Source organism: Neoarius graeffei, chromosome 28, assembly GCF_027579695.1.
Source record: "Neoarius graeffei isolate fNeoGra1 chromosome 28, fNeoGra1.pri, whole genome shotgun sequence".
Classification (NCBI taxonomy): domain Eukaryota; kingdom Metazoa; phylum Chordata; class Actinopteri; order Siluriformes; family Ariidae; genus Neoarius; species Neoarius graeffei.
This window is the reverse complement of record NC_083596.1, coordinates 18,026,544-18,048,534: the sequence shown is the minus strand read 5'-3', so window position 1 is coordinate 18,048,534 and position 21,991 is coordinate 18,026,544. Positions and strand designations below refer to the sequence as shown.

Here is a 21,991-nt window from a genome sequence, read left to right as displayed (position 1 = left end):
AACGATCTTTCCTCCGTGAAAACATCCCAGCAACACCACGTGACAATGTGTCTGATCATCAAATACGTTATAATTACTCCAAAAATATTCCAGTCATAGTAGATACGCCGCCAGACGGTGCAAAAACAATCCGAATTGACGTTTTCCAGACTGAAGGCCAATTTATGCTGACAACCCAGTCCTCGCAGACGGCGCCGCAGATAGCGTCTGCGTAGCCCCCCCACCTTCGCAGACGCTCTGCGTGCACCTCCCAAAAATTGTGACCACCGCAGAAGCCTCGCAGACAGCGCCGCAGACAAGAGGGCTCTGATTGGTCCACTCTACATCCGCTGTACACGCACTTCCGCTTCCCTACTTTCCCGGTTTGGTTTGTTTTCACGACCGCCATTTTTAAAAACACGAGCGAAGATGGAGCAGCACGAAGAGCAGTTGATCGAGGAAGTGAGGAAGTACGTACATCTATACGACTCCAGTTCTAGTCATTATAAGTAACCGGAGGATAAACACTCCACTAACCACACCCACCAACTACTCCTAGCAATTTCGCGACTTCGCGCCCCCTTGCGTTGTGGCGGTGAATAACATCGCGCACGCCTATTACTCTCCGCTCAACGATAAATTACAACTGTCTGCGAAAAGCTATCTGCGAAAGCCTTGTCGCAAGAGCATGCAGAGGCCTTGAGGCGCCATGTTGTTTAGTTGTCGCGGCTGCTCTCGCGAGATTTGACATGGGTTACATACAAGGTCAGCTGACATGTAGACCGAGATTTCTCGAGACTCAATGACCTTTCACCCACCGGCGCGGGAGCTTTTGACAGTTGTTGTTCGCGAGTTGTTTTTGTTGACACTTGGGCATTTAAAGATGGCGTCCCGCGGCACGAAACGGAAGAAAGCCAAACACTGTCCGGGGCAGAAGAAGATTACTTCTTTCTTTTTCAATGTTGACAAACAATTTGTTACAATTTCCCTCTCAGATAGCCTCAGAATGTCCCATTGTAGCCTCAATTTTTCAAAGGACACCCCCCCCGGTTGCTTCGCTCCCTCGCCCTGGTGAGCGCCCTCATACTAAATTTTTCTAGAAAAACCCCTGGCTTATAACCAACTTGGTGCTACGCGCCTCGTCGGCTATCAGTTCGTGTACGACTTGATTTCGTGGAATAACTGTGAAATATTGACCTATAATACTAGCCTACATTAAAAATAAATACTGTACACAAATGATATAAGACTGGATGGCGGTCAGCAAAGTTGCTGCGCTATAATAAATCGACGTGTCCGAGAATTGTTTCACGTTTACCTTAATGATCAGAAATTGTTCAGAGCCACGATTATACTGTACGTCTACTCATCCAAAATACTGCCTAGCACTAAATATCAGTCTATGGTTGGCATCCCGATACCATCATTTAGATAATGTATTATTGCAATATAATACAGTCTCACAGAGCTCATAAGCATCTCCAGACATTCACATATTTTCCAAACTTATCAGCTGTTTTTGTCTCCTGAAATATTATCAGACTCCTTCTTCAGCAACATTTTTTTTTTTAATTAGGAGAATGCAGTGTTTGTCCCAGCCACTTCCTTGTTTCACTGATATGGACATCTCATCATCTCTAGCCGCTTTATCCTTCTACAGGGTCGCAGGCAAGCTGGAGCCTATCCCAGCTGACTACGGGCGAAAGGCGGGGTACACCCTGGACAAGTCGCCAGGTCATCGTAGGGCTGACACATAGAGACGCACAACCATTCACACTCACATTCACACCTACGGTCAATTTAGAGTCACCAGTTAACCTAACCTGCATGTCTTTGGACTGTGGGGGAAACCGGAGCACCCGGAGGAAACCCACGCGGACACGGGGAGAACATGCAAACTCCGCACAGAAAGGCCCTCACCGGCCACGGGGATCGAACCCGGACCTTCTTGCTGTGAGGCAACAGCGCTAACCACTACACCACCGTGCCGCCCACTGATATGGACAGATTCATTAAATCAAGTAAAACAATGCCCTCTATGCGTCCGTTTAAAATCCCATTTTGAGCTCCATCGTTCAAATGCCTCTCTGATATTAACTTACCACCCATTCATTTCTTTAGCCTGTTTTCACCTTGGACATAAGCAAGTTTTTCTTTGTTCTTCTAAATGTTAACTACAGCCGTTGGTACCAAGACCAATCTCTGATACACAATTTTAAAGAATATGGCTTTTTTAGTGGTTAAAAGTTACATTGGACACCTTGACATGGTTACTGGTAAACAAATGATCGTTAAAAGTCATGAGAATACGATACAGCGCTACTGAATTGTCTGTCACGAGGTGTTGATTAATTGACCGTTGAACCCGTATGTCATTTTTGAACACTGCATTCCAGATTTAGTGCGTGTTTGCTGTTATAATAACCTCCACTCTTCTGGGAAGGCTTTCCACTAGATTTTAGAACGTGGCTGTGGGCATTTGTGCTCATTCAGCCACAAGAGCTTTAGTGAGGTCAAGCACTCGTATTAAGTGAGGAGGCCTGGATGGAGCGCAGTCGGTATTCCAATTCATCCCAAATGTGTTCAGTAGGGTTGAGATCAGGGGTCTGTGCAGGCCGTTCACACTAACCCTGGCAAGCTAGTTCAAGAGTTCAAATCCTGCCAATGCCGCAGCTATCCATGGCCAGGATCCAACAGTAAAACTGGCTGGGCTTTTAGGGTGGGAGGGATGGCATCTCTCTCTCCACAGCAACCAATCGTGAATGTCTATGAGCTCATGTATGCAGAAGAGGGCAGATAGCGCTTTCTTCACAGTGTGTTATACTGCACTTTCAGTTGCTTGGCTGGCTTAATGGGTCTTGAAAGAAGCAAGTGTTAGTCTTTACCCTCCCTGGTTGGGGTATGTGGCCTGGCTGAGGATGGCAAAGAGGAGAGAAAAAAAAAAAGTCTGGTTTAGCATGGCAAGCCAGTGAATGGCTGAATGAATGAGAATCTGCTGAATGAACAGCTATCCAGGAGGCAAATTCTGCATCTTTAACATTCTCCAGCGATGAATCACAGTTTCAGAAATACTTCCTGCTGACTCCATGCATCATCGTTCCTTGGCTCTATATCAGGCAAAAGGGCCTCCCACACACACACTCCAGCGGACACCCTCCTTTCTAGACAGGATGCACACTGCAGACACACCCCCACACAATAAGACTTTTTTAATCTATTCATTTACTTGTGATTGTCGTATCCATTACTAACACATTACACCATTAGAATAAGCTAATGCACGAAACCACGCAAGCACTAAAACAACTCGGTGCTCCGGATTCTGCAATAACAAATGCAGGTGCGGCAGCTTCAATCTGACCCCAAGGAGTTTCATCTCGGCTCTGATTTAACTTCCCCAATCCTTATACATCTCAGCTATAATGATGGATCCATTATAAAAATGACATCCCAGAATCTGAGGGAATATGCTTTATGTATAAATTTATGTAATACCGGCTTGTTCTGACATTTGCTTCTTTAGTTACAACACTAAACGCTGATTTATACTTCTGCATAGAATCTGTGCTGGAGGTACAGCATTGCCACTCAAGCAGGGTTAAAAGGTTCTGACTGCAAAGTTGAATTCTGAGCAAAAATGTTCCATTTCGATTGCTGTTGGGAGTTTTGAGATGTTTCACATTGACCTGAAGCTGATTTGAGTTGCACACACCGTGTATCCTATGTGTAATGTTTTGCCGAGATAAAACCTGTCACGTATTTTACAATTCCGGAGAATGCCGAAGCAAGTGAGCAACAATATCATGTGACCACCATGGGGCATGTTTGACCTACTTTTAACCAAAACAAGCCAGCATGGGGGCGGGGGCACAGTAGTGTAGTGGTTAGCGCTGTCGCCTCACAGCAAGAAGGTTCTGGGTTCGAGCCCAGGGCCTTTCTGTGTGGAGTTTGCATCTTCTCCCCGTGTCTGCAAGGGTTTCCTCCGGTTTCCCCAACAGTCCAAAGACATGCAGGTTCGGCTAATCGGTGGCGCCAAGTTGACCGTAGCTGTGAATGTGAGTGTGAATAGTTGTTTGTCTCCATGTGTCAGCCCTGCGATGACCTGGCAACTTGTCCAGGGTGTACCCCGCCTCTCGCCCATAGTCAGCTGGGATGGGATCCAGCTTGCCCGCGACCCTGCACAGGATAAGCGGTTATGGATAATGGATGGACGGAAGCCAGCATGGGCAAACATGGCAGACTCCGTTCTCCCGCCAACTAAAAGCCGGCGGAAAAGAAAAGGAAAACATGAAAGTGAATCAACTAGAAAGGGCACCAGAAAAGTGACGGAAACCAAAAGGCTGTCTGCAAGAATTTTCGTGAAGGGACAGATCGACCACTGGAATCGGCTGAAGGATGAAACGGGCGCAAAATCTGAAAGAACTTGCAGCGCTCGTCTTGGATTGCCGAGTCCGAATATGGCGCTCTACACCTAATGTTTTGATCTTACAGAGGAGGAAATGATAACACAAAAGCAGTAACAGAGAAAAGATATGTCTGTATTTTGTTTCACGGCTCGATTCGCGAACGTCAACCACAAATTACATCCCTGCGACTCAAAACTCTCCAAAGTCGATGCAGAGTCACAATGTTTTCTGCATGTCGCCATCTTGGTGTGACGCAGTTCCATAGTTATGCTAATTAGCTAAAGCTCCTTGCGTTCGCCTATTTCCATAGGGCCATACTGTTTACCTCAAGAGGTAGGAAAACAGTCCCAAAATGGAGCAAAGTGACCCTCAGCACTAGCCTGGCAAGCCAGACTAAATGTCAATATTTAGTCTGGCCTCGGTCGTAGACATTTCCGAAGGGTGTGGGTAGGAACAACCTGTTGTCTTTCAAACTGTCTCTGTGCGTATAGGCCAACGCTCTGACCAATCAGCACAACAGTGACTGTGACGTAGTCAGAGCGACAGAAAGCAGTGGGGGAGGGTAAACAAACAGCATGTGGAGAGGGACACCATTGGAGCGTCGAGTGTTTTGGTGAAGATTCAGCGATCATGGAGTTTGACTGTTTTTGTCGTTTGTGCCAAAAAGACATGAGAGTAGCTCTTCCTGCTCATGTTTCAACGAAAACTCCAAGTCTAATTCTTCTAAAACTGATTCCAAAACAGAGTCAAACGAGCGCTGTTCAATAGCCGTAGCCATCTTTCCTGTTGTGCTTTCTCCAGCGTCGCGCAGCCTTGTCGTCACTCCTGCAAAAGCCCGCCCAAAGAATCCAAACAAAAACCTTGCGTTGTGATTGGCGGGCACGATTTGATGCCCGGGGTGTGTTGTTGATATGGTCCGAGGCTAGACCCACTCGTAGGCAAAAATATTTTTGGCCGCTAGGCAGGTGGGTCTAGTTTACTAGGCTACCTCAGCACATCGAATTGATCAAATCTCGTCCACGTGATATTGTTCTTGCGGGACATAAGAAAATACCATGCACAATAAAAAAATTTTTAAAATTCCAGATGACTTTGCAGTCGGCACCTTTAAGTACTCGCACGTAAGGTGTGTGTGTGTCCTCTAGGAGGCACTGTTGCGTGAAACACAGTAGAATTCGCTAACTTTACACTCAGAAGAAGAGCCGAATGCAAGTTCCACGCTTCACTGTAGGAATAATAAACAGAAAATCATGCACAAAATGTTATTTTGAAACAAATTTACTTGGGGGGGGGGGGAAGAAACATCAAGTGATTAATTATAATCGCAGTGAATTCTCTCTCACTGAAGGTATTTCTCAAGTGTTTCAACTTGTCTGTATTCAGCAGTGAGTATGAGTGGCTTGAAGCCAAAGTCCCACTCTGGGCTCAGCAGGGGCGCCGCCAGAAATTTTGGGCCCCATGAAAGATTAGAATTTTGGGCCCCCCAACTTTCAACAAAAGCAGCAATCCTAAAGCATTTATGGGTTGTATTGCTGCTTACCTCCTTCTCCAAAGGGGGGTTCAGTGGTTTGGTAGGGCGGAGGTCCCCCTGAGGCTGAATTTGTGCATATTTAGGGCACCCCATTAGTTATGAAACTGGTTATTAGCACTAGTTATTAGCACCAGCATAACGTAATATTTCATCTTGGTTATCACACAAGTCAGTTCAGTTATTAAAATGGAAAAAATGTCACTGTACAAACTGTAAAAGTGTTCTCTTGATAGGCTAATCCAACCACGTTCATACTGTTCATATACCATTCGCTAATATTTTGAACACACGTGAGCGATAGCTACCTTTCTTTGGGAAAAACTGAGTGACCAGTTGCCTGCCTCTCCGGTCCCTCTCAGCTTTCAGCTGCCTTTCTTTACGTTTCTGACAGCCACTCTTCATATTTAGCGATCATAGACTGTACACACTCCACTGCTGGCTGGCTGGCTGCTGCACCGCGACACAGCAGCAAGTAGCGTTGCACTGATCAGCACACAGATTTAACGCATCGCGCTTCTACCAGAACTGGACCGTACCATTTCGCAAAAGGGGAAGGGTTAAATGACAATATGTTGAAGAACTCAAGAAATAGACGACCTTGTTCAATTAGCTCATTTTACCAGATGGAATATTGCATTGTTGTTATTTCAAAAGTCTTATTAAAATCATTAAAAGCATATTATCAGCCCCTTAAAGGGCCCCATGGCAGTGCTGGGCCCCTAGAATTGTTCTAACCTTTCCCCCCCTGGCGGCGCCCATGGGGCTCAGAAATGAGGCACAAAAATAACGCCAGTGTTTATATCCACAGGATTAAACTGACTGTTATAAATGATCTACAGCTGCTATAGATCCTCACAGTTTATAAAATGTACACTACCATTCAAAAGTTTGGGGTCACTTTGAAATGTCCTTATTTTTGAAAGAAAAGCACTGTTCTTTTCAATGAAGATCACTTTAAACTAATCAGAAATCCACTCTATACATTGCTAATGTGCTAAATGACTATTCTAGCTGCAAATGTCTGGTTTTTGGTGCAATATCTCCATAGGTGTATAGAGGCCCATTTCCAGCAACTCTCACTCCAGTGTTCTAATGGTACAATGTGTTTGCTCATTGCCTCAGAAGGCTAATGGATGATTAGAAAACCCTTGTACAATCATGTTAGCACAGCTGAAAACAGTTGAGCTCTTTAGAGAAGCTATAAAACTGACCTTCCTTTGAGCAGATTGAGTTTCTGGAGCATCACATTAATTTGTGGGGTCGATTAAATGCTCAAAATGGCCAGAAAAATGTCTTGACTATATTTTCTATTCGTTTTACAACTTATGGTGGTCAGTAAAAGTGTGACTTTTCATGGAAAACACAAAATTGTCTGGGTGACCCCAAACTTTTGAACGGTAGTGTATATTAACACAAAATCGTGTTAGTCGATTTCTCGGAGAAAGAGGAGCAGCTGGAAATGCGATGCTACCAGTCAGACCGATCACAGTTGTTATGGAGTGCATAGACATCTAGTTACATTTCTGGAGAGGTGCACGTTAAGCTACGGCGTAGGGATAGGGCTTCGATGCAGAAGTATACACTCACCGGCCACTTTATTAGGTATACCCATCCACCTGCTGTTTTGTTCAGTTCTCTAATCAGCCAGTCCTTTGACAGCAGCACAATGCAGATACAAATCAAGAGCTTCAGTTAATGTTCACTTCAAACATCAGAAAGGGAAAAATTGTGATCTCGGGGACTTTCACTGGTGCCAGATGGACTGGTTTGAGTATTTCAGAAACTGCTGATCTGGGGTTTTCACTCACACAACCAGGGGTCGAAATTAACTCTTGAATGTACTTGCCCTCAGGCCAACCAACCCCAAAAATGTACTTGCCCACATGCATGTATCAGTTGCCCTACTTTTTTGCAGGTTGACTGGGTACGTAATTTGCATAAAAAGCAATATGGATGTATATTATAGGAGTAATATTTCAACTTGTTTTGCCATTGTTTGATTATTGATTGATAGAAATAAAGTTAGAACACTCATATGTGTTTGGTGTTTATTTCATCATGATGAACAGTAAAACAACTAGGTATAACTACTAGTATCTTCTATTAAACATGTTAAACAGTCAGAAAACATCATCGTGGCATCATGGTCAAGTGTAACTGATCAAATCAGAATTAAAAATCAGTTCAAAAAGACGCTTCGTTCGTTCTAGCCTACGTGACAGTGGCGCCTCGTGTGAATAATCATAATATCATGTAGCGCCATCTCTCGAATGGAAGCGTCAACTACCGCGACGAACCAAAGTCAAGGACAAACGAAAGAGAAGACGGGAAAAATAAAGTTTTCGTTCTGTTTCTGTTAGGAATCGCAACAACCCAAGATAGACATTCAAACACAGTTGTCCGACGGACAACTAGTGATAATTTTATTGTTGCCCGAGTATGAGAATGACTTGCCCATGTCCGTCGGTACATGCTTAATTTCAACCCCTGAAAACAGTCTCTGGTTTACACAGAATGGTGCGAAAAACAAAAAACATTGAGTGAGCGCCAGTTCTGTGGGTGGAAACAAGCGCCTTTGTTGATGAGAGAGGTCAGAGGAAAATAGCCAGATTGATTTGAACTGCCAGGAAGGATATAGCAGCTCATAGTGACTCTTTACAACCGTAGTGAGCAGAAAAAGCATACCTACATACGTTTTGAAATAAACAATTTTGTAAAATCGTTTTATACAAATTTAAGTTCAGTTCAAATCTACGTACATCATCCACCATGCTATCCCTCCAGTAAACTTCCACATTCATCCTAAGAGGCACAGTGATGCCAAGACTGGGGTCCATTCTGAAGAGGTGAAATCTATACTGGACAGGGTGGAAAACCAGAAGAGGGAGGAGCATTAAAGGTCCCATGGCATGGTGGTTTGTTGATGCTTTAAACGGGCTCGTGGAGGTTTCCGGATGTTATATCCGCAGCCTTTCTCGAAATGAACCCTCGGCACGTAGATATAGCCTCCTGGGAGAAAGCCCCATTTCAGCGCTTTTCCCAGTGCGTCGTTTTGCTAATGAGAAGCAGGAGGCGGGGAAGGGTAGAGGGTGGGGGCGGGTCTTATCATTAATATTCATGCCATGTAAACGTGTTACCTCTGATTGGCTAACAGCACTGTGACGCTACCTCCAGTGGGTCAGAACAAGCGGATGTGGGTGTCTTACTATGGCGAGAGAGAAGGAACAAACCGCGAAGGGAAAAATACCGCGCGCTGACGTCATTAAGGTGCGACACGAGGAAATAAAATAAATTCAACAAATGTTTGGGTTTTTACTGAACAAACAAACAAATAAAATGAACGAGTGACTTAAAAAAAAAGAATGTGGGTGTCTTTGTAAAAACTGTTTTGATTGGCTATTATAACAGAACATGCTGCATGCTTTTTGGTTTTGTAGCGCAGAGTACCTGGCTAACTGCAGGAAGCGGTTAGCTGCACAGCTAATGTCGCCATTGCAAGGCTAACGTGGCACCGATTTTAAAACACGGCAAAACGACTTAACAGTTATACACTTGCTTGTTCGGTGTTTGTGGCTGATGCGGCAGGGATGCTTGGTACGGACCCAGGCTTCAGTGACAGTTGATGCGCAAAACCTGCCCTGTACTGTTCCAAGTTGTGGAAACATTCATCAGGAAAATGCTTCCGACAAACATACACCGTCTTAGATAGACTCGACGGCGTATTATTGGAGTAAATAAAATTAAGCCACTGCGTCTTCAGGGGCTCTCCCGTCGGCAGTAAAAACAGACTCCTTTCTGTGTTGTCACATCCGTGTACAGCGCAACTTCCATGTTTGATGGCAACTTTTGAGCTGGGCGGGCAATCCATACAGTGGGTGGGAATCCAGAGGGGGGGGCGTGGGGATCATCTCCCTTGCTGACGTAGGCAAGGGAAGAGTTTATCAACGCGCCGTTTTGACGCGCCATTCTCAAATGTTGGGCATAGTTTGGTTTACACATTATGAAATTTCTAGCCACTGGGGTGACTTAAAAAGGTCAGAGGAACTCATTTTAACGTTAAAAAACCTCAGAAAGTGAAAATTTCATGCCATGGGACCTTTTAAAAAAAAAAAAAAAAAAAAAAAAAAAGCATTTAATATTTGAGGAAGTTAAATACAGAATCATAATAATGACTCCACTGGCCTTTAATGATCACCATTATAGCACGCTATGTGCAAAACAGTGTTATTTAACATGTATATAATCAATTGTACCGCATGTGTGCCATTTTAACCAGCGACTAATAAGCAATATGGGACTGGAAAATATTTCAGGGGTTTTAAACACAAACTCCTCACTACGCCTCTGTTTTCAACCCATATACTGTAGATGGAAGCCATTTGGAGTTGGATGATGTAGTATTGTGAGGGAGTAGGCCTGAGGCTTGATTAATTCAGACTGGATCACAGTTCAAGGATTTTCCAAAACAACTGCTCCCATAACAATTGATTTTTACATTACAGCAAGTCACACTGGGTCCTAAACTACACCAAGATGTCTGTGTAACATTACCGAAAAAGTGTTCGCTGTTTGAGGCAGATATTTACAGACAAGATTTCGGCGTGAGATTAGACTTCCATTAGTGTTATAGCTCTGGTTCCGAACTAAAGAAACGTCAAGCGCCAATGTGCACGTAGAAAAATATGGATATATGGCTGTACAATATCTCTGATTTTATGGTAGTGCATTCAGGTCACTTCCTGCACCCTAAAGGGAAAAAAATGGAAAAAAAAAAAAAAAGTACTGGACCAACACTGGGCAGTCTTGGTCTCAACGGTTTAACGCGTCTCACACTTGTTATAAGACTGGCTGTTAACAAGAGCCAAACATTCCTCGGCAAGATACAAGTGAATGAGTCACAGTGTCTTCTATTTTAAGCTTGGCTCAGAGAACACACCAGTGTTCAATTTGTTTACCCTACCATTGTGTGGATTTTAATATAAAGCTCAAACCGCAGACTTAGACACTGTTTTCGAAAACAAATCAGCATGCATCCATGTCAGATATGATACTGCTAACAGAGCACAAAACACACAAGTTGGTCATTAAAATGTGTCACTAAAATGGCTGTTATACTGCAAACTGTACAGCAGGGACCAGCTCAGCTCATACGCCAATTAGAGACCGGAGCAAACGCTTACGAAACCGGCCATTACCAAGGAGCAAAAAGCCTTCTGCACAAAAAAAAAAAAAAAAGGCCAACATTGCATTTTGGAATGATTTCATTTCCATCAACAGCGTTTGGCAGACGTCCTTATCCAAAGCGACTTACAGGCACTTCTTTCACAAACAATGCTGCGGTCTTCCATTAATCAAACATCCTGTTTTGGGATTTATGATTAGCAATTAACACCAAATGAAATCACACTTCCTGAGGCTGTTTCGTTCTCGCAGCTCGCGTCGCATTATTTATGGAGGATGATACGAGCGCAAAATCAGAGGAATAAAATTCATTTCGTTCAAGCTGGAAGTCTATTTTTACTCCAACGTTGGTGAGGAGGGAAAGAAAGGTAAAAGGAGGAGAGCGAAAGGAAGCCCAAGACAGCGAGCATGTAAAATTCATCTCACTATCACTTTGAAAGATTTGAAGGTGAAGATAAAGATGGATTTGTCACGGCTGCTTCAAAATGCAGCTGCAGCAACTTTATTTAGCTTCAGGGTCCGCAGACGCCGTTAATCGCGCCTGAAAAATGGGCTGCCGGATAAATCAAAACCTTTCTGTCGTATTGATTCCGCCAGAGACGTGAGGAGACGGACAACACCTCTGTCTCACGCAAACACCAGGACGCCTCTGCCACAGGTTCCTGAGTGGTGCAGATATCCCAGCATCGTCTCCTGCTGTCAGGATTTCCCAATATCGTCAAGGTTCTGCCAGTTAAGCCGATCTCCGTCAAGGATGTTCAAGTGTTCTGGTCTTGGAGGAAGCACATGATTTGTACTGAACAGCAGCTACCAAATACTTGTAGCATTTTTCAACCACAGAGTGCAATACAACGGTGTTACAAATTGATCATTTTGTCAATATTTCCACTTCCTAGGAGTCAGACTGCAGAAGTGGATAAATGACTATAGAACAAGCAGATACAGTGTCGACAGTGTGTTTGACGTTAGAACCTTTGCAAGAAGAAAATAACTGCCATTTACTTGTTCGATTTCCTTAAGCTTGTGATATCACATGCAACGTGGCTTTGGCCTATCGTGGCCCGTAAGTCTCACCAATTCAGGAGTAAACATTAGTGTTTAGTCAGTCAATTATATTGGTTAAAGGTCAGGAATGCTACAAAACTGAAGTTGGGATTGTAAGTAAACACAAGTTATTACCTGTAACTAAACTTATTATTGACGTTCGTTCATACGCGCACGTTCTCGGAGTTGAACAGCAGTGGAGAGAATTATTGAATTCTTGCATGAGTCCTGATAAACAACATGATGTCTCATTCATCTAAATTTAGACCACTGTTCACGTTTTGAGAGCGAAAACATTCACAGCTTTATCTGTTTGGCAAGCAAGGGAAGTTTGGATGCGTCAGAAAAAGATGATTTGGTGCTTTGCTCCCAAGCCAGACAGCAGGTTATAAAGGTTTGTATAGGATACAAAATAGGCTAAAAGGAAACACGTACTACGAGATACAAGACGGTTTATTTTCGTTAATCTTCGAGCTGCAGACGCCACATTTTCCGACAGACATTCAAATTGTCTGACTTGATGGCCGTTGCCATCCGACTGTCAATTTTCCCAAGCCTGCTAGCTTGCTGCATGTTAATATATTATATTAGCCAACCCTTTTTAGCCTAGTCAGTTTCCAGGCAACCACAACATGGGACTGGGCAGCACACCGCTGTTCCCTCGGAGCTGCTTGCATGTACGGTTGCACACTTCTGATGATGCTCCCATGCAGGAAAAAGTAGGGTACGTGCAGAACACCGATACAAAAATTATGTATAAAAGTTATTATTTTGGAGTAATGGACAGATGATTGCAGTGCCGTTCAGGCCAGCTCCTGGTACACTACATTACCTGGGAGCTTATCAAACCATGTTAATTGTTTAACACGTCTGACAATCACCTATTAAATCTTGATAGCATGCCGAGAGTTGCCCTGCCAGGCCAACCAGCTAATTCCACAGCAGCCGCAATCGTGCTCATGGGGTATTTCTGCTTAAATGGCAGAAGGGTCTGGCAAGTAGAAAGAGGCTTTGCTCAGCAAAAATAAAATAAAATAAAATAATTAGAGGGAACAAACACTGCAGCACACGGCAGCTTTTACTTGCTGGTTGACTAGCTAAAAAGTATTTATCATCATTTGTCCAACCATGTACTGTGAAACGTGTTTAGTTTTCTTTTGACGACATATGGGTTGAGATTTTTTTTTTTTAATAAAAAATATTGTCAGGTAGAACACCAAAGCAATTTTCAGCAATACAGTGTAAGAAAAGAAAAGAAAAAAAAAAAACACTAGATGTTCTTTGGCTATGGAATCAGCATGTAATGATAAAATTTTTATATCAGCAGTAAAAAAATTTATATATATATATATATATATATATATATATATATATATATATATATATATATATATTCTCCTATTCATCAACTTAAATATTCCTTTTGTTGGATTTAAAAAAAAAAACCTTTTGATTAATTTTCTTAAAAACCAACTAGAATTATTTACCCACATCTGTAAAGGTTGCCATAAAATATAATGGCCTATTAAATAAAATATTCCTTCTGTTAAAAATGAAAAGTTAATAATAAACTGTTAGTTAGTAATAATACTGCCTCCATTTTCTTCAGCTTTCAGTTCTCAGGAGTCGAAAAAGATTACTGATGGCTCTGATTTCTTGTTAAACCTATTTGTATAGGTCAACTGCACACTAGCTCTTTCCTATTTTAGATGTTTTTTGGGCGTTTTTGCTGCAATAGAGCTGTGTTACTTCCACTTACTGTGAAGTCACGTGCAGTCCTGCTATTTAACAGTTATTCCACGAAGTTGAGTCGTACATGAGCTGATAGCCGACGAGGTGCGTAGCGCCCAGTCAGCTATAAGCCATGTCTGACAAGATTGTGTGGAATAACTGTTTTATTCTATCCGCATTCACTGGATTTTGAGAAACGGAGCATTTTTATTTTTTGTAAATTCGATACATAAAAGCTTTATACAAAACATCCAACAAAATAATTTCCGCTTAGGTGGACTTCTTAAAAACCTATTGATGGCTGCACAAATTGACTTTAGTGTTTTGTTTTTTTGTAGAAAGTGCCGTCTTGCTGTCGTGCCGAGGTATAGAATAGCTTTAGACATTTATTTAATTCTTCCTTGGACACTTCAGTTACGTCATTTTCAAACTTCTTTGAGCTTTTGAACCAGTCTAAAAAAATTCAACAAATTTTAATGCTTAAAATGACGAATGTCAACAAGCTGGTGAAATGACCGTAGTAATTTGTGAAAAATGCGATAACAATAATTCCTGAAAAATTAAAAAAAAAAAAAAAAAAAAAAAGATACGTTCTTACCATCAACTACTTTCATTCCATATTTTGTTGCTTTTTTTTTTGGAGTTTTGTTTTCGTCCTCGGTTGGTTCAGCAACACGCTCCACCATTTTATTTTTCGCTACTCACGGTATATGAGCTGATAGCCTAGTAGTAGAGTAGCCAATCAGAGCGCACGATCGCTCATATCTGGTGAATGTGGATAGAATAATGTATGTTATACTGTGCTCGCTAATGTTTAAACAATGCAGTTACAGCTAGGAAAAACTTAGATATTACACAGCCTGGTAATAATTGCAACTCCTTTTTATTTCGTCGATCGATTTATCATCACGATGGCATGATTAATATGGGACTTTAATTCTTAAAGGGGTTCTACATGAAGACTCCTCTTCAACAGAACCGTCAAACAGAGGGTTTCCCTAAATAGTAAATATAATGGTAGAATAGTTCTTCCATACAAGCATGAGATACAAGACGAAGAGTCCTTAAAGGTTCTAGAGTTAGCCTTTTCCGTAAGAAGTTTCTGCGAACATTCCCACTGACTATAATAGCAAAACCTGGAAAGTTCTTTTAGGTTGACTACTTTGGTCTCTTCACGTAAAACTAAATCCGTAGTAAATAAGAGTGAAAAGTTTTCCCCAAGTACCTACCTCCAGAGAACTCCTCCTTTGGTACCATTAGGTGAATAAAACATTAGAGACTGCACCATGACATACAGCGCTGTCAGCTGGAAAAGCTAGCCCACTAGCTCGAGGGGACAGGCTCGGACTAAATTAGGAGGAAATTGGGGAAAGAAAACCCTTCCATGACTAGATACATTAGTTGATGCAGCACATAATAAAACGCCCAGTGGATGAACAGAAGAAACACATTCTGGCGCAGGAGAGGAAGCATGAGGTGGTTCTGGGTGTACTGTATTCACGTTCGTTGTCAGTTATGACGCCGAGAGCAGATCTGCTCGGATCTGATGTGAGCTGACTGCAAATTGAGCAGCGTGCCTCTCATCTTTGGTTGCGCTGCTGTTTACAGATCAGACCGGAAGGACAGAGCCTCGTTAGCTCAGTGCGATTTACCGCATAACAGGAAAAGACGGTAGCACAGGAAAGGTTGCGAGATGAATGAAAAACACATAGCTGCGTTATTCAGGGAAACCAGCGTGAGGGGTGCGTGGATGAATACGAGATGGGTTTTTAAGGACGCTCATCTTTGCCAGTACATGGACATTTACTTATCTAAGCTGACCGAGATGGAAGCTTTGAAAGGAGGAAGAGAGAGGGAAAGATGACAGAGAAAAGAATACAGAAATGTGACTTAAGACACTTATCTTGTAAGAGTAAGAACAGAGCACAAAGTCGAGTGTGCAGTGTGTGAGAGAGAGAGAGCGCGCGAGAGAGAAAGAAGAAAGAGGAATGTAGTAAAAGAAAGCACAAAATCGGAGCCAAATGTATGCGCATGTAAACAGCAGCGTTTCCCGACAACGTTACCATAACAACCAGAATCGTACCAGGCGTTTCACGGCGCAAAAAGTAGCCAACGTTGGTTCAGCTTGTTAACCTTAAATGAGTCTTGAATGATGTTCGTGTCAAAGAAAGAAAGAAAGAAAGAAAGAAAGAAAGAAAGAAAGAAAGAAAATCCATGTTTCAATTCGAACTAAAAATATTCCTTAGATCCCTTTCACTGCATTCTAACATGACGATTATCCTAAAAAAAAGTTGAAATTTTAAAAATAATAATTAAAAAAAAAAATTCAGGAGTTTATATAACCTTTAAAACCCTTTAAATGTGTAATAATTATTTTTAAATATTTTAAAATTGTGCCATGAATTTTGTTTCCTTTAGTGAAGCAAACAAACAGCCGCAAAACATACAGTATGCAAAAATTCAAAAATATGAACGTGAACACATTTAACAGTCTACATATCATTTTTTCTTCTGCTTGGCTTATTATTAAAGGAATAATCCCAAATTAATTTCGGATTTAGGGCTACGCAGTCAGCCTATCTGTGATCCATTTATGGATTATTAGCTTACAAGTAAACGTAGCTACTGAACACGAATCTCCCTCTGGTTACCATAGAAATGCATTTCTTCCATCGCTGTGTGTCCAATCAGTTTGATATCTTTTTCCCGCCGTATCACATCTCCATCTCCTTTCTCTCCCCCCCTCCTGCGTCCTTGCTTTATAGCCATATAGTGCAGTAAGGGGGGGGTGCCGTCAGTCAAATGCTGGGAACACTGGTGATTTGAGATGTGCTCCCACTGTCTAAACAGAGAACGGACGGCAAACTAGTTGTATAGAGAACCACGAGTCAGCACGCACACAAACACAGGCAGAACCATGGGCACATCCAGATCTTCATATGTATACATGCAGATGTGTGCGCGCATGCAGACCGAGCACCAATGCAGCACACATGGCCGTTAAAAACAAGGGGATCGGAGTCAGATGGCATCACGGTGAGAAGGAACGATCTGAAAAAAGAGGAGTTTACACACACACAGAGGTGGGGATTCCCAGTGTATTTCTTTCACAGAAATAACACAACGAGCCTCAAGCGCAAGATAAAAGCATCAGTATTCTCCATTACACACATGCGCGCACGCACACACGTTCCTGATTCCCATTCACTCACACAGAGACCACCACTACCACATCTGTATGGCTACAGCATAACTGCCATTCACCACCAACGTTGCCTGGTGACAGTAACCGTGGCGATCGTACCATCTTATCTACCACCTGTGACTGTAGTAGTCAAATTGTACTGGATCAAATGATGCTCTGTGTGCGTGTACTCACTCAGATTTGGCCAGTGCAGTTAGGGCCCGGCTGAAGAACCAGCCTAGAAAGGGCAGGTCTTGTCCCTGAAAGCCCGGGCGCGGGGGCTCTCGCTGGGCAGCGTGCGCACGCCGAGGGGCCCTCTCCGGTTCCTCGAAATTGGACGTATCATCTTCGGCACGGAGCGAGGGAACGAAGGGAGGGACAGCTGGAAGAGGGAAGCAGAACAGAAAAGAATGATGAGAAGAGACAGAGTGTGTGTGTGTGTGTGTGTGTGTGTGTGTGTGTGTGTGTGTGTGTGTGTGTGTGTGTGTGAGTGAGAGAAACAGGCAGTGAGCAAGAGATGAAAACAGAGGGGGAGAGAGAAGGAGAGAGGGAGGGAGGGAAGGAGGAGAGGGTCTCAGTGATGAGGTTCTAGTGCAGTAACTCTCTCTCTCTCTCTCTCTCTCTCCACTCATTCTCCCTCCCTTTCGATCTCTCACATGTGCGCGCACGCACACACTTTCTCTCTCTCACTGCAGCAGCTTCAGCTCATCAGCCTGAGTCACAGTCGCAGCTCTGGATCTGCACAACATAGACAACACACACACATTCCTATGCTAAACATGTTCCTGCACGCACGTACACACACCTACAGAAAAACACAGAAGACACCAAGCACACACAGTATACACATCCTCATAGCTTAATACTATCCGAAACCACTGAAGGCTTCTTACAGACACGTGAAAAGAGAAAAAAAAAAGACTCTGTTACACACAAAAAAAACCCAAACACCAAGACAAATATCCACCTTTTACCTTAGCGGCACACTAAGCGGTGAATGGAATAACAGTGGCAGTGCCAGGTTACTGTGGAAACTGCAATAATCCCACAGGACTGTAGCGCAACTGATTAATTACGAGGCGATATCGATAATAACTCCTTCATCCTGACAACATTAAAAAATACCAGTCTTCATGAGCTGAAAATGTCCCATCAGTCATCTTTAAGAAAGAAGGAGGAAATCTGTCTTAGCCTTCCATTGGGCTTCAGTACTGGATTATGAAACGGTAACGCTTTCCATGAGTGAGTGTTACACCTTACTGCATTAGTTAACATTAAGAAACCAAGAGCAGCAGCATGAATACGTCATAACTACTGTAAGCAAAGTAACACTATGACGTTTGAATATTCATTTCAATGATGTTACATAACCTGTCGCTCATCTTCATGCACACTATATGGCCAAAAGCATGTGGACACCTGACCACCACACTGACGTGCTACAACGTTGGAAGCACACGACTGCCATTGTATGCTGGAGCATTACAGTTTCCCTTCACTGGAGCCAAGAAGCCCAAACCTGTTCCAGCACAACAAGGCCCCTGTGCACAAAGCACGGTCCATGAAGACAATGTCTGCCAAGTTTGGAGTGGAAGAACTTGAGTGGCCTGCACAGAGCCCTGACGTCAACCCCGCTGAACTCCTTTAGGATGAACTGGAACACAAACTGCACCCCAGACCTCATCACATCAGTGACCTCGCTAAAGCTGAATGAGCACAAATCCCCATCGGCACAATCCAAAATCTAGTGGAAAGAGTACATATGGGTGACTATGATGGTCAGGTGTCCAAAAACTTTTGGCCATTCTCTTTTTATTTACAGTGGTGCTTGAAAGTTGGTGAACCCTTTAGAATTTTCTATATTTCTACATAAATATGACCTAAAACAACATCAGATTTTCACACAAGGCCTAAAAGTAGATAAAGAGAACCCAGTTAAACAAATGAGACAAAATATTATGCTTGGTCATTTATTTATTGAGGAAAATGATCCAATATTACATATCTGTGAGTGGCAAAAGGATGTGAACCTCTAGGATTAGCAGTTAATTTGAAGGTGAAATTAGTCAGGTGTTTTCAATCAATGGGATGACGATCACATGTGAGTGGGCACCCTGTTTTATTTAAAGAACAGGGATCTATCAAAGTCTGATCTTCACAACACGTTTGTGGAAGTGCATCATGGCACGAACAAAGGAGATTTCTGAGGATCTCAGAAAAAGCGTTGTTGATGCTCATCAGGCTGGAAAAGGTTACAAAACCATGTCTAAAGAGTTTGGACTCCACCAATCCACAGGCAGACAGACTGTGTACAAATGGAGGAAATTCAAGACCATTGTTACCCTCCCCAGGAGTGGCCGACCAACAAAGATCACTCCAAGAGCAAGGCGTGGAATAGTCGGCGAGGTCACAAAGGACCCCAGGGTAACTTCTAAGCAACTGAAGGCCTCTCTCACATTAGTTAATGTTAATGTTCATGAGTCCACCATCAGGAGAACAACAATGGTGTGCATGGCAGGGTTGCAAGGAGAAAGCCACTGCTCTCCAAAAAGAACATTGCTGCTCATCTGCAGTTTGCTAAAGATCATGTGGACAAGCCAGAAGACTATTGGAAAAATGTTTTGTGGACGGATGAGACCAAAATAGAACTTTTTGGTTTAAACGAGAAGCGTTATGTTTGGAGAAAGGAAAACACTGCATTCCAGCATATGAACCTTATCCCATCTGTGAAACATGGTGGTGGTAGTATCATGGTTTGGGCCTGTTTTGCTGCATCTGGGCCAGGACGGCTTGCCATCATCGATGGAACAATGAATTCTGAATTATACCAGCGAATTCTAAAGGAAAATGTCAGGACATCTGTCCATGAACTGAATCTCAAGAGAAGGTGGGTCATGCAGCAAGACAACGACCCTAAGCACACAAGTCGTTCTACCAAAGAATGGTTAAAGAAGAATAAAGTTAATGTTTTGGAATGGCCAAGTCAAAGTCCTGACCTTAATCCGATCGAAATGTTGTGGAAGAACCTGAAGCGAGCAGTTCATGTGAGGAAACCCACCAACATCCCAGAGTTGAAGCTGTTCTGGACGGAGGAACGGGCTAAAATTCCTCCAAGCCGGTGTGCAGGACTGATCAACAGTTACCGCAAACGTTTAGTTGCAGTTATTGCTGCACAAGGGGGTCACGCCAGATACTGAAAGCAAAGGTTCACATACTTTTGCCACTCACAGATATGTAATATTGGATCATTTTCCTCAATAAATAAATGAGCAAGTATAATATTTTTGTCTTGTTTGTTTAACTGGGTTCTCTTTATCTACTTTTAGGACTTGTGTGAAAATCTGATGTTGTTTTAGGTTACATTTATACAGAAATACAGAAAATTCTAAAGGGTTCACAAACTTTCAAGCACCACTGTACATTTTACACAGGAGTCCCAATTTCTTTGTAAACAGGGTTGTATGATAAATCGTTGCCTAAGTAATGTTAGTTAAAGCAACCCTAATATACAGCATTACTCATGGTTTAGTATTAAAAGAAACAGAAACAAAAGTTGGACAGTTTCCCAGATGGTGATTAAGCCGTAAATTAAAAGTCCCTTTGTATTGCTTGGTCTCCAAAGGTTGCTGGTTCTCCATTATTCCTACCAGGAGAACGTTTATGGACAATATTGTTTATCTTCATGCTCTTCAACATGACTAATCAGTACAATGTCATCCAGGTGCAATGAAGAGAAAATACTCATGAAGTTCTTTAGGTTGTACTATAGTAGGGGTGGCTGATTAGACAAAAATATCTCATCACGATTCATAATGACATTTATTTCAACGACAGAACCAGCAAAAGAGTGCTGTTGTATTGAAGAAAAAAAAAAGTCAAAATTTTGGTAATCATACCTTTAATGTCCTACATTAGAAAAAGTTTTAAATACTGGAAAAAAAAAACTCCGAAAAAGATTCAGTGCCAATTTAACATGTAATTAGTCACTTCTAATCAGAGTTCCTAATTGTTAAAAAAAAAAAAAATACTGAGGATATCACAGAAAAATGTTATATTGTGGCATAAATTGTTACAGTACTGATTTTATGTATAATAAATCACCCAGCCTTATTCTACAGTTCTTTCAAATATGTGCTCATCATTCATTACAAACTGATGATGAGAGGCAACTTGGATCTAGCACAATTTCACTAATGCAACGTTTGACTAAGAATTTCCAACCTCTCAAGAAGAAAAAGCAAAGAATTCCTACGTGGAAAGTAGGCATGTAACGATATATCCCATTAAAAAAAAAATCACAATACAGTTAAGCTGCGCAATCTCTTCATATTTTCCAAGCTGTAATCATGTACAATAGCAGGAATGCATGTGACTTCATCGTAGGTGGAAGTAACAGAGCTCTAATGCCATGAAGTCACACAAAAACATATGTAAAATGGGAAAGCGCTGTTGTGCAACGGATTGTACAAATAGGTTTAACAAGAAATCAGAACTCTCTTTTTACAGACTGCCAAAAGTTTAAGAAAAGAGAAGAAAATGGAGGTAATGTTAATAAGATATTATAAAGAAAAGGCCTATTTGTTATTAACGTTTTTCATTTTTAATGAAAGGAATATTTTAGCTAATAGGCTTTTATATTTGACTCCAGCCTTTACAAATGTGGCTAAAAAACTGTTGATTATTAAGAAAATGAAACAAAAAGTTTTTGTTTAATTTAACAAAAGGAATATTTAAGTTGGTAAAAAGTAGGAAAATAAATTTTGCATTCTAAGTTTATTCGTTCAGTTTTTTCTTTTTCAAAAATATCGTGGGAAAATCTAATCTTGAACACAATATATTGTGATTCGAATCGAATCATGAATTGGGTGAATCATTACATACCTAGAGGAAAGGTCTCCTCAACCATGAGTTCAGCAGGTGATGCGAAATCAACAT

At 42.1% G+C, this 21,991-nt stretch overlaps 1 protein-coding gene across 4 annotated transcripts in view; it reads right to left on the bottom strand.

Moving 5' to 3' along the window:
* The window catches only part of cita (citron rho-interacting serine/threonine kinase a), a 213,702-nt gene that overhangs the window by 137,674 nt on the left and 54,037 nt on the right, over positions 1-21,991 (bottom strand). For all 4 annotated transcript variants that reach the window (XM_060912899.1, XM_060912901.1, XM_060912900.1 and 1 more), the window contains exon 10: positions 17,252-17,438. In XM_060912899.1, the coding sequence (XP_060768882.1) occupies positions 17,252-17,438 (187 nt within the window). The remainder of the gene's footprint in view (positions 1-17,251; positions 17,439-21,991) is intronic.